The 13,984-nt window shown below is 42.5% G+C and overlaps 1 protein-coding gene and 1 pseudogene across 1 annotated transcript in view; both read left to right on the top strand.

Moving 5' to 3' along the window:
• The window catches only part of CALCR (calcitonin receptor), a 192,722-nt gene extending 179,034 nt beyond the window's left edge, over window positions 1-13,688 (top strand). Inside the window, exons 13-14 of the mRNA XM_066628742.1 lie at window positions 2,406-2,447; window positions 13,423-13,688. Of these exons, the coding sequence (XP_066484839.1) occupies window positions 2,406-2,447; window positions 13,423-13,644 (264 nt within the window). The 3' untranslated portion in view covers window positions 13,645-13,688. The remainder of the gene's footprint in view (window positions 1-2,405; window positions 2,448-13,422) is intronic.
• On the top strand, window positions 1,076-1,192 carry LOC136654620 (5S ribosomal RNA; annotated as a pseudogene).
• Window positions 13,689-13,984: the final 296 nt, after the last annotated feature.

Below are 13,984 nucleotides of genomic sequence, written 5' to 3'. Positions count from 1 at the left end.
GTAACTGACCCAGCACAACCCAGAAGAAACCTCCTACCACTCAATGCTTCTAGAATGGCTCCATTTCAGAGCCATTTGGATGCAAGGACAGGTGGTAAGGCCCAGCCTATGACCTGCTTTGCATGGACCCATGAGTCACCTGTGTGTCACCACCCACACTTTGAGAAAGGCTGTGCTAGTCTTTAAGGGGCCACAAGTTACTTTGTTATTAAAGATGACTTGGATAATCTTTACTATTCAATATAAATTAATCTATTACAGAACCATTGGATTAATTCCAGTGTTCAAGCTCTGAGGGCTGTATTATCAGGTATTGACCCAATAGTAGGACCATCTCACATTTCCTTCATTCCTCACAATTTTCCTCAGATATGAGCAGCCGCAGAATCTCTGCAGTGTGATGTATAACAACCTATTAAACAAAGATTGCAGAGTCAGGGTCAGACTGTCAACTCTTTACACATCTGAGTTCTGTCCCATTCCACCTTCTTTTACAGCAAGCAGTGAATAGGGACCTATTTTCTCCCCTTCTTCTCTACCGGGCCCAGCCTCTTTATTGTTCAAGGACATTACTTTTTCATTACCTCATTTATTGCTGTTACTTTCTGTCTCATAGAAATAACATCACTCTCGGTGTTTTTACACCAGGCTCTTTTCTCACCTTAGATAGCATCCTCTACAGAATTGTTAACTAAAATCTAATTTCAAGGCCATCTGAGCAAGCTCATTGTTTTCAAGCCTCAATGTCCATTGTACTCTTGCAAAACACAATACGGCTCTAAAAGTGCAAATGAGGACAGAATTTCAAGGAGGTGGGGGCAGAGGCCATCATATGACTCAAATTGTCCTTATTAGAGGCACAAATGAGAAAGATCCTTGTTTGGCTGTTTGAAAGACACCTAATGGCTGCTATGCATACTTACTAGGAAGTAAGCCCCATTTAACGGTCAACCCAATCCTAAGCTGCCCAAGCAGCGGCCATTGCAAATGTGCCATAAGGCAGCCGGAAGGGAAAAGGTGCTGGTGCCACTCTAGTCAACAGCTCACCTGAACCCAAGAGTGGTACATTCCCTGACGCAGCAACTGTTACCCTGCAGGTGCCCGATCTCGTCTGATCTCGGAAGCTAAGCAGGGTCAGGCCTGGTTAGTATTTGGATGGGAGACCGCCTGGGAATACTGGGTGCTGTAGGCTTATACCATAGTCTTTCGAGACTGAAGGTTGCCAACCATAAGCGGGGAGGCATTCCTGAGTGGAAGGAGGGCAGGGGGAAGGCAGGGAGGGGCAGAACTGGGTGGGGGAGGGCGGTGGGAGCCCAGGAGGGCAGGGGGACAGTGTGGGTTTGGGAAGGGGGTGGACATGGCAGCTTCCATTGCTTTCAAATACTATTCCCTCTCTTGGGCCTCGGAGCTCAACATCGGTCTCCTGGCACGGATTTGAGTAGGCCCCTTGGGCTGCCAGGCCCCAATATAGGATAAGGTAACTGAAGCAAACCAGAAGTGGTCTCCAGTCGCTTATTTTTACTATTCTAAGACTTGGGGAGCCCTGTGGAGGGCTCCGCGGGGCTCCCCACACCTCTTGGAGGCTGCTGCTTCAATATGTGAGTAGAAAACACCCCCTTGCTCCTGGCAGCAGCATGATCCCGTGGGTCGCATTGCCACCTTCGCCCCTCCCCACCAAGGCTTACCCTGGAACTGCTGCCTTAACCCAAGGAGACCTCTGGCTGCTTCCCTGGCCCCGTAAGATTCAGTGGCAGCCATTTCAGTGCCGCTGTACCATGGGGAAGAGGACCCAATAGGATTGGTCTGTTGGTGCACTTACCTCTGAGTAAACATTTTTAGGATTGTATTCTGACTCCCTTTATGATTGCAGTCCTACTTACTAGGGAATAAGCCCTCTTCAACTTGTAACATTCATATCCTTTGAGCTTGAATAGGATTGTACTGCAGAGGTTAGCCTCTTCTGAAGTTCTCTCCGCATCCAATATGCGCAAAGGAGGAGGACAGTGCTGGCTAGCCATAGATCACCGTGGCCTGGTCTGCACGATCCAAGTATGGCCAGAACTGGCACACCTGTTGAAGCTGGGCAAGGTTTCTCTGGCCACAGCTGCCACCTGGGAATCCAGGAGCAGCTGCAGATCCAGGTGAATCCCCAAGCTGCAGACCTGCTCCTTCAGAGGGAGTGCCACCTCATTCTGTTCAGGACAACACTCTAGTACCTGCAATATCAGATTTAGCACATGAAAGCATATGCCACAATTACTTGGTTAACCAGAAGGCTCTGAAATTTATGTTTCATTTCCCTTCTCCGATCTGAAAAATTATAGCAACCCCAGGTCAATTTCCTTCTTAATTTGCTATCTAGCACAGCACAGAAAGGCTAAATTCTTTTTCTTTTCCTTTGCTAGGGCTTGCTTGTGGCAACTATTTTCTGTTTCTTCAACGGAGAGGTAAGCATATTAAACAACTGAACTTTGCCTTGCATAATATAAAACAAAATTTATGACCATTAACAATACCACCGTTCAGTCTTGGAATAATAAGAGCAAACATGTGGGTACGCCTGTTGCGTGGATGGAATCCCAGATCACACACAGGAACAGAAGTGTAGCTTAATATAGGGATGGAGATGTGCACCTGTAGCAACCTCTTTTCAAGCATGCAATTTGCACAAGCACCCTCATTTAATTATTCCTTGTGTATTTTTATCCCATTCATGAACATATAATATAAACATATATGAAACTACCTTTTACAGAGTCAAACCACTGATCCTTCAAGCCCAATACTATCTACTCTGACCAGCAGAGAGTCTCAGAGGTCTTTGGTAGACGTCTTCTCACTTAGGAGATGCCAGGGATTAAACCCGAGACCTTCTGCATACGAAGCATGTGCCACCACCACTGATCTATGGGCCCTTTTTAATCCAAGTGGCCACATGTCAAAAATTGGTTTTCAAAATGTTAAAGCTCAAAAATAACAGCATTGTCTGGGGTGCAAAGAATTGTTTCAGGCATACATTGTTATGCCTTCTGAGAGGCAACTTTTTTTGAACAGCAGACATACACGCACAGCCAAACCACAATAGCACAAACTACTATTGAAAGTTTTATCTGTTTCAAAAATCACTTGACATGTGATATGGGTGGGTACTGCTGTTTGAGAAGTGCAAGCCCAGGACACTCCCTCGCACATGTGAAATTATTCACCTGATAGGTTGGTCCCTGGCTAGAAAATATAATACCTTCAACCAGGGATGTCAAACATGTTTCATACAGCAGGCCAGTTAGTATTCATGGTGCCTGCTGAGGGCCAGAAGTGACATCATTAAGCAGATGATGGCCAGAAATATTGTTCTCACATAGAAAACAAAGGACATATTTGTTCATATTTTTAAGATATGAGAGAACCCAATTATCAAGCTAGGAAAGCTCAATTATAATGGGGGAGGAGAGAGAATAAATTGCTTCCAGGGGCCACATTCAGCCCCTGGACCTTATGTATAACACCCCTGCCTTAAACCATGAAATGTCAAACAGAAAACATATGTATGTGTGTGTACCTCAGCCCTGACCTATAGTGTTGTTGGCTTGTGCAGTGAAACCAGGACATTGAGACCCCAATCCTATCCAACTTTTCAGCACTGGTACAGCTGCAATGTAGCTACAATGCAGCCTTGAAGAGACCTCTATGACTCTCCCCTCCCACCACAGCCCTTTTGGCACAGCTGCATCAGTACAGGAACTCCTATTGCTAAATAGTCTGAGAAGCAATTCATAATGTACATGCAGTAAGTAGTTTCATTCACACATTTAATAATCAGCACTGACCTTTTGCAACTTAGCAATTTTCAAAAAGTCACTGGAAAATAAAACTGGAATGAATGTTCTCTTACACTCTTACCCTGTTGGATCAATATTTTCTATGCCTGCTAATGTTTGCATTCCTACTCATCTATAATGATAAAATGTCTTGGGACCACATGTCAAACACTTCTTTAATTTCTATTAGAGGCCTTCTTCAAAAGCAATTTAAGATACAGAGGAAAAAGACTTGGTGACCCTGCCAGACTGGAATTTGACTACAACAGTGGTTCTCAAACATTTAACACTGGGACCCCCTTTTTAGAACGACAATCTGTTGGGACCCCTCAGAAGTGATATCATTAACCTAGAAGTGGTATGGCTAGAAGTGACATCATCACAAGCAGGACATTTTTTAAAACCCCCTATATGACAAAATCAAATCAAATAAGTAAATTAAAAGTGTACAATATGTGTAGGTTTAAAAATTTATTTAAAATAAACCACCTAACCCATCCAAGAAGTTGCTGATCTGTTTAAAAAAAAATTCCCCTAACATTCCAAATTCTGAAATCCTATCCACACTTACCCGGGAGTAAGCCCCATGATAGCATCAAGACTAATATATTAAAAATAAAATACAGATTGAAATGAATGGGGACCCACCTGAAATTGGCTCAGGACCCACCGAATGGGTCCCAACCCACAGTTTGAGAAACACTGGACTGGATTACAAGTACCTGTTGAAAACAGGAGCAAGTGGGAATGTGCATAGCAGTTCAAGGCATAGATCTGGCTTCTGGCAGTTCAAGACATAGATCAGGCTTTTCCCTCTCTCTCTCTCTCTCTCACACACACACACACACACACACACACACACACACACACACACACACACACAATAACTGCATTTAGAATAGAGGGTTTTTGCTAACATACCACTGCCAACAACAACAGTATTTATATACCGCTTTTCAACAAAAAGTTCACAAAGAGAAAATCAAATATCTAATGACTCCCTGTCCCAAAAGGGCTCACAATCTAAAAAGATGCAACACCAGCAGACAGCCACTAGAAAAGACACTGCTGGGGTGAGGTGGGCCAGTTACTCTCCCCCTGCTAAATAAAAGAGGAGCACCCACTTGAAAAAGCGTCTCTTAACCAGTTAGCAGGGGTTAACACTGCCCTGTTAGCACTGCCAATGGTGCACACTATAGCACTAAAGCAGGGGTGTCCAAACTTTTTGGCAGGAGGACCACATCAGCTCTCTGAGTCGGGGGCCGGGGGAAAAAAGAATTAATTTATATTTAAAATTTGAATAAATTTACATAAGTTTACATAAATAAATATATTAAAGATGAACTTATATGAATGTATGAAGGTCTTGCAATAGCTCAAGACCTATAAAAGGCCTTGCACAAAGCAAGGCTGGCCTTTCCTTTGCTGCCGCTACTGCATCACAGACGTGAAACAGCAAGTAGTGGAGGAAGCTCTCATCCCACAGCTCATGCGAGACGTCAGACAGTTGCCCTGAGAGCAGTTGCACTGGGCCAGTGTGGGCTCCAACAAATCTCCGGAGGGCCAGAGGCTCATTAGAGACTGGGGGCTCCCTGAGGGCCACATTGAGAGGCCTCAAGGGCCGCATGTGGCCCCAGGGCCAGGGTTTGGGCACCCCTGCACTAAAGTAACGGGAAGATTTGGTCCACTGTACACAATCTTCTAGAAAGAAATATATTTGGATTTGGGATCCTGAATGGTTTCTTCAGATCTGCTCAGAATCACTGCTCAGAATCTAGTCAGTTCAGTACTTTTATCTGTTTATTAAACATGCAGCTTTTTTCTTTTTGAAAAAGGCAGTCACCTGCATGAACAAGGTAATGCTGACTTAAGTGTATTCTTCAATGGGACTACAGCTGAAACAGTAAGCTTGCTTCCTTGGAAGTAAGTTCCACCTTTAATGGGACCGATATTCCATTCAATAGGAAATTCAGTTAATGGAACTAACCTTTGAGTAAATAAGCTTAATATTAGAGTACAAATTTGCTTAAATTCAAGTATTCCAGCATCACTCATTTTTGATTGGGATGTTACAGTAAATGCAGATATTTTGTTAGTTCTTACAGACCAATCCTATGCATGCCTACCAAGAAGTAAGTCCCATTCCATTCAATGGGGCCTACTCACAGGGAGGCATGTGTAGGATTGTAGCTTTAAACCTTTTATTTAAATCAATAATTCCCATAACAAAAGTCCTCCACAGCTTTTATATCCTTCACCCTCTCAACTTCGTAAAATTAACAGGCCAATCCTATGCATATCTACTCAGAAGTAAGTCCTGTTGTGTTCAGTGAGATTTACTCCCAGGAAAGTGTGGGTAGGATAGCAACCTAAGTTAAGTAGAAGCAAAGACTTGACCCAAGGTAAGTGATCTCTGCAGCTGAGATTTCCATGTTTTTATAAGATTACAATGCTAGTATATTTTGATGGCCTCTCTATAGATCCATGCTCAGTAGTGTTGTTCCCTCACCAAGAACGGGTGACCAGGTACAAGTCTTGGTGAGGGAACAACAATACCAAGCACAGATCTATAGGGAGGCCATCGAAATATACAAGCATAGTAATAACATGAACACAAAAAAGGAAATGCTTAGCCTTAGCCACACCTGGACTCCTGTGCTCAGCGAAACCAAGATCTTATGGTTCAATAAGGAACAGACTGAAGGAATAGGTGCCTTTAAGAAAGTTGGAAATGATCACCCAGTGATGAATGTGGTGGTGAGGTAATTGGGGCTGGGAGTAGACTAGCAGTTAGTTGGCTGAAGAAGCCTGACTATATAAATCCTGATTTATTTTTTTTTACATGAGAGCAATCTCTGCTGGAGGTGGGTGCATTTACCTATGTGTAGAGCTCCTTTGATACTTGCTATATCAAGCAGCCCTAAGCTTCTAGGGCTAGGATACTTGCTGTAGTTTTTTGATTTATGGTTTAGTTTTGGTTTATGAGGCAGTAACATGGGATACTTTGTTCAGAGTTTTTTGGGGGTGTCATTGTAGTTATTTCATTCCCTTGAACCTCACATAGTTGGGGCAAAACATCAGGAAACTATTCAGACTTCTTGAACGTGACCCGAGGACCAAAAAATGAATTTCTTTCTTTAGAACAGATCTATTCTTAGTTGAAAATCTTTAAGCTTCCAGGGAGAGAAAGAGAATGCACTGATTTGGGGGAAGTGGATTAGTGTGAAATGGACATTGCCTTTGGCTTGCTTCTGCACATCCATAGCTTCCCTTCATAGTGTACATAAACAAAAACCCTGGATCACCGCATATACCATCTGTATCCAGCATTCTCTAGTCCAAAGTCAACCTGATTCCATGACAGCTGCCCAGAATTTCCCACATCTAGGAGAAAGCAAACTGCATACCAACATACAACCTTCCTGTCCCTTTGGTAGTATGAAAAATTAGATGGTGTTTAAAAAAAAAATCTGGCTTTATCCAGGATTAATCTTATATGCAGGATATAAGCATTTGCTCATATTCAGCAAATACATTACTTGAAACATTTCTATGATTTATTTGGTCAGTTAAGGCTATCTGAAGATATCCTTATCTGTTTTTCAGCATACAAACATTAAAATTGTGTCACAATACTAACACACCTGGAGTATTGTGTCCAGTTCTGGTCGCCGCATCTCAAAAAAGACATAGTGGAAATGGAAAAGGTGCAAAAGAGAGTGACTAAGATGATTACGGGGCTGGGGCCCCTTCCATATGAGGAAAGGCTACGGCGTTTGGGCCTCTTCAGCCTAGAAAAGAGACGCCTGAGGGGGGACATGATTGAGACATACAAAATTATGCAGGGGATGGACAGAGTGGATAGGGAGATGCTCTTTACACTCTCACATAACACCAGAACCAGGGGACATCCACTGAAATTGAGTGTTGGGAGAGTTAGAACTGACAAAAGAAAATATTTCTTTACTCAGTGTGTGGTTGGTCTGTGGAACTCTTTGCCACAGGATGTGGTGATGGCGACTGGCCTGGACGCCTTTAAAAGGGGATTGGACAAGTTTCTGGAGGAAAAATCCATTATGGGGTACAAGCCATGACATGTATGCGCAACCTCCTGATTTTAGAAATGGGTTATGTCAGAATGCCAGATGCAAGGGAGGGCACCAAGATGCAGGTCTCTTGTTATCTGGTGTGCTCCTTGGGGCATTTGGTGGGCTGCTGTGAGATACAGGAAGCTGGACTAGACGGGCCTATGACCTGATCCAGTGGGGCTGTTCTTATGTTCTTAATTTACTATTGCATTAGAGTTTCATAATACTGCAATTGTTGGTCTATTTTACTGGAATAGCCTTTCAGTTAATTTGAGTTGAGATGTTGATATTTGATGGCCTGAGATCAAGGCTAAGATCCAGGAACCACAGAATTCACATCCCAACTTTCCAAAGAACTCACTGCGTGGCATTTAGAAATCATGTCCAATGGCCTCGTTAGAATCTGGGCCTAAGAAAAGGTTGACCCTATATCTTCCTGAGGAATTTGACTCGGCTCATACAGGTTCAACATATTTATACACAGATTTTTTTATACACGAATTTGGCTCAACACGAATGGCCCCTGCAAATGAGAAGGAATGTGCTGATCCCTGGAGAAGGGGGAAAATGCCCCCCTTTAAAATCAGTTTAAAAAATTGAACAGTCCTTTTACAATAGCTTTCTTAATGAGAGAGAGGGCAGCTGGCTGACAATCCATCAATCCTTCTCTCTCCAGGTGACCCCTCCCTTTCCCCTGAGCACTTGAAAGAAAGGTGATCACTTTGCATTGGTGAAGGGAGGGGCTGAGTGAAGCTCCTTTCTAAAGCTCTTGGAGGACAGACTGATTGATGGATTGTCTTGTTAATGATTCTTATCTTACATCACAAAGGCAACAAGGCTGTTTTTAAATCACTGGAGCAAAGAAACTTTGTTTTTTAAATTGATTTGCTATAGTGCGTTTTTTGCCAACCAGGTGAGTGCTTGGAAGGGAACCCACGTGAATAATGAGGCTCAACCTGTATTTGTTTGAGGGTCCTTTCTTCTGTGAAACTGTCTGAAGGCAAATGGAGCTTGAGAATTTTTTTTTTTAAGGTGTGAACCTAAAAGATGACTGTCAGCTGCCCCCCTCCACATTTTATGGCCCAATCCTATCCCCCCCCCCATCATGTGTTGGTGCAGCCATGCCAAAAATGAGTACACTGTATCCAGCAGAGGGGGTGGATTGGGAAGCTTCAGAAGGGAAAGGGATTTAAATCCCCTCTGTAAACCTCTAAATCTGCAGTGGGTCTTGTCAGACCTTCACCAGCTCTTTAGTGAGTTCCACAAAGACTTTTCACCAAGAAGACAATTGCAGGTTATGTAAGAAGGCACCACCTGCAAATATCGTGGGGCACAGGTATATTTATATGGGGGAAGGCCACTTAGAGCTTGAAAGTCCATGTTACCTTGCAGTAAAGGATGGTTAAGTGGCACATACATAAAAGTTCTGTGTTCTTTTTTCATGTGGTTTCCTCTACCAGAATTCTCCCAGGGCTCCAGCCACGCCTTCAATCCAATTCAAACGTTAGCTAAAACCACAGCTTTTTATTTCTTCCAATAAAACTGTCCAGCTAAACTGTTGCCAGGTGCATAGAAATCAAAATAAGATTTCTTTGGGGAAAAACCATACCATTGCACAGGAAAAGGGATTCACTATAATGCGATGGAAGCTCAGTTATGGAGTGATTTATTGCTTATTACTGAACCATTTTGTATTGCGGCAAAATAATGAGTTCTTTATCCAAAATAAATTATTTCAGAAACAATTTAATGTTCCACCTCTGCATTTGGAGCAAGTTGCCCAGCCTCATTTATTCACAGGTTGTCAGTACCACAAAGACTTTGTCTAGAACACTGAGAATTTAGTGAAGAACAATCCAGACATCTGTCTTAATCAGGAAATGTTCAGCCCTTCACCAGCACAGTTTCTCCTGCTCCTGAAGGAGAAATTGTACTGATTGGCCTTTTCCCCCCTTGTGGGGTCATTCTGAGAGACATGAACCCAAGAGAATGAAAGAAAATTATTTCTAAAGTGCAACAAGGACATTTATAATATAGAATTGTGCCTACATGTATACTTTACATTACTGTTTTAATGGTGTCACAGGCTTACAGCCCAATCCTATGCAATCATTGCACCAATGGAACTTGTGTTCCACCGGTGCATGCTGTCACAAAAGGGCCTAAAAGGTCTCTGCGACAGCATTACCAGCAGGCATGTGGTAACAGCCTTCCCGCTGTCACTGGCATTCACAGGGACACCTGCTGGAGCAGGTAAGGCTGACGCAGAGGTAAGGGAGGGTGGTGAGGGGGTGGAACAGGGAGAAAATGGGGCAGGGTGGGTGGATCCAGCCCAGGAGACGGACAGGATTGGCGACACCAGAATGTGCTGTAAACGAACCCCCTTCCCAGGCCTGATCCACCTGCACAGATCAACTTGGACTTGCGCCAGCGATATCGCTGGAGTAGGTCCAAGTTGACCCATTGAGGCTTCTGGGGCTTACCTACTGACAAGGGGACAAATATCCCCTTACCCCATGGAGACCTCCAGCAACCAAAATTCCCCTGTAGGATACACCATGGTCCACACTAGCACTGCTACGTTGCCATGAGGGAATTTAGTTAGGATTGGGCTGTAATGCAGCTTGCCACTGCTGTATGGCTACCCTGTGGCCTATAAAGGTAGTACTTGTCAACATGCTAGGTGAGATAGTGCTGACGTTCTGCACTGCAGTGCACACTAGACCATAATTCTTGTTGCTCAGAAGCCGTTTCCAGCCTGGAAAGCTGGCCAACCTCACGGAAGGTCTGTCTGAGGAAACACGTTGAATCTTCCATACCAAAGAAGATGAAGGAATGAGATAGAATAAAGGGGGAAAGAACAATTTGAAAGAATGGAAGATCAATGACCGCCGCCCCCCCCTCACCTAATCTAAAGATTTCATCTTCAGATGTTTTGCTTGTAATGGTAATGTGAATATACATGGTAACATTCATGCTCTGACATAACAATAACAGCTGAATGCTTTCTAAATAGAGAAGCGGTTCATGAATTTTATATATTGGCAACCTTCAGTCTCGAAAGACTATGGTATCGCGCTCTGAAAGGTGGTTCTGGCACAGCGTCTAGTGTGGCTGAAAAGGCCAATCCGGGAGTGACAATCCCTTCCACACCGGGAGCAAGTGCAGTCTGTCCCTGGTCTGTCTCCCTGGCTATGGGCCTTCCTTCTTTGCCTCTTAGCCTCAGACTGTTGGCCAAGTGTCTCTTCAAACTGGGAAAGGCCATGCTGCACAGCCTGCCTCCAAGCAGGCCGCTCAGAGGCCAGGGTTTCCCACTTGTTGAGGTCCATTCCTAACCTAGGAATGGACCTCATGAATTTTAAAATTACATCTATAAATGCGATTATCATGGTTTTTAAAAAGCCATTATTTCATAGCATATTTTAAAGTCTTTATATGAAACACTTTGCACAGGAAAAAAAATTAGGTTCATTTCATATTCCTCAAACAGGGTACCCACCAACACGCTTGTCATAGGTTTCATTGCACAGTTTAATAGCAAAAGGATAGGCTAAGAAGATATTGTCAAAAATTATAACAATTTATTATATAAGCAAAGATAAATCAGTAACCATTGTTGATCCTGTTGTATTTACAAGTATCTTAAAATGATAAAGTAGACTACAAAACTGGAGGTGTTTTGATGGTGTATCCATGATCAGCTTTAAAATTTGTTTTGTTGCCCCTCCATTCATGCTAATTTGCAGAGCAGAATTATTTTAGATTTAGAGACCTTTATTGGCACTAACTCATGTTCCAACAAATGAGTCATTAAAGTAAAATATGATGTGAAGTAAAGAAAAATAATGAATTAAAAATAAAAATAAAATAAAAGTCATACAAATTTTAAGGTTAAAATGCAAACAAACAAACATTACACCAATCTCTTTCCATACTTTTCTACGACTGACAAAAGGAAATTAGCAACACATCTACTGGGCCGTCATTTAATAAGTATAGAAGTTTCATCTGCTTTGGGAGCCCATTCTTCTTCGCTAGGCAGAATTATTTCGTTCCACTACACTTTTGGAAGCCGAGTGTTCAAAGTAATCTTTGTGCACATGCATCGTTTTTCATGGTGGTCTTTGTTAAGAGAAGGCAACTGCAGTGTTAAATGGTTGGTTTATTGCTTTTTGGGATTGTAGTACAGCAAATCCTTACTTGTGATCGTTAGGTTCCTGGAAAACTTATAACAGAACCAATTTTACCATAGGCTGATTGATATTCATAAACATGAGTTCAGTTCCTACAGCATATTTCTGGTCACAGAACATCACCACTTCTCAATAACCAAAACACTTCTAATATTAAACACTGAAATAAATGTGACCTTTCCAGGCCAGAGAAAACCGTATAGACAAGGGGAGAACATGCAAACTCCACACAGACTGTGGCCCCGGATGGGAATCCATTTTTTTTCTCAACAACTTTATAACAAAATGACTTAAAATGAAATGTCTTTAAGTGAGGACTTGTAGTTTAATCTATCAAGATTAACATTTTCAAGTTGGCATCTACATTTAATGGTTTGATTTATTTAGAGTCTGTGCTGGCTCTACACTGACTCATTACCTGATGGAACAAATTATTCATTCAGATTTACAGTATTTTGCTCATTTTATTATAGATGCAGTTGATTAAAATAAATGACTTTTTGAAAGCTGTGTGATTATATGACAGAATGGAACCATTATATACAAGGGACAGAATCCAGAGAGCTACTTACAAAAGTAAAAAGCATTTCCATTGATCCCTCCTCTAGTTACAGCCCCATGCTCTACATCCCACAAATTTCTGAAGAGTCTCCTGACCTCCAAGAAGATATGGAGAGGGGGTAGAGAGGGATCTACAGCAGGAAGAAGGTGGGGAACAGAACTCCTCTTGCAGTTTTCTAGATCCCACCCAATGTATTAAGTTTATCAAGATTCCAATAACATATTTTACCGTCAGCAGAAATGATCACCATTTCACGGAACTATTGGAAGAAGAAAGATAAAACAGGTTGTATCTTGGCATCTGCACAGGTTCTATTCCCAGAACCCCTTAGGACGACAAAAATCATTTAAAATGAAATCCATTGAAAAAACACATCCCTTTATTCAGTGGTAAAAATAGTCTATTAAAAATAGTCACTCTTACCATGGTAATGCAGGAGAGCGGCATCAGGCAGGCAATCAATCAGTCTCCAGGGGCTTAGAACAGCTTAGTTTCAGTTCACTCCAAGACAAATGACCCCCCCCCCCCCCGAAAGTGCAAAAGAATGCAAAGCAGAAGTGATAATCACTTCTGCTTTGCATTTTCTTTGTATTCTTTTGCATGCTCCAGGGGAAAGGGAGGAATCACTTGACATTTTCTTTTAATTTAAAGAACCCTTTTCATCCACACTGAGAGAAAATGTGAATAATCTGTGGATAATTAGATTATACCTGTATATCCAAACCTTCTCTTATGATGATCTTAAATTCAATGTCTTGCAGGTCCAAGGAGCTTTGAAGAGGCAATGGATGCAGTATAAAACCCAGTGGGGTCAAAGGCGACGAGAACATTGCTCTACACGATCTACCTCCTATACAGCAACATCTATCACAGAGGTCCCTGTTTACTTATATCATCATGACTCCAACAGCGAACAGTTTAACGGAAAGTATATAGATGACTCTGAACTTGTTGCATTAAAATCTGGAGAGACATCAGCTTAATTTACAACTAGAGGATTTTGCTTTCTGTTTGTACCAGGAAAAGAGAAGGAGAAGATCTCAAAAGGCATTGCAAGAGCATGCAAAGTCAGATTATGGGATACGTCATACGCAAATGACAGAAACTCAGCTTTCTGGCAGCAGCAGCTCAGAGTGAATCTGACAGAAACTGAGCTGTGGTGGCTGGCTTCAGTTACCACGTGCAGCTCTTCAAGGTGGTAAGGACCAAGGCTGGAATTACCCAGTGAAAAGCATAGAAGTCACCAGTTCTAGAACTTGGCCATATGAAATGAGGATGCAGAAGTATTAAAAACTTCCATAAGAAGTCCCATGAAGACCTGGG

The sequence above is a fragment of the Tiliqua scincoides genome, chromosome 5 (assembly GCF_035046505.1).
Source record: "Tiliqua scincoides isolate rTilSci1 chromosome 5, rTilSci1.hap2, whole genome shotgun sequence".
Taxonomy (NCBI): Eukaryota; Metazoa; Chordata; class Lepidosauria; order Squamata; family Scincidae; genus Tiliqua; species Tiliqua scincoides.
Note: the sequence above shows the minus strand (reverse complement) of the source record. Positions and strands in the feature narration are given on the sequence as shown.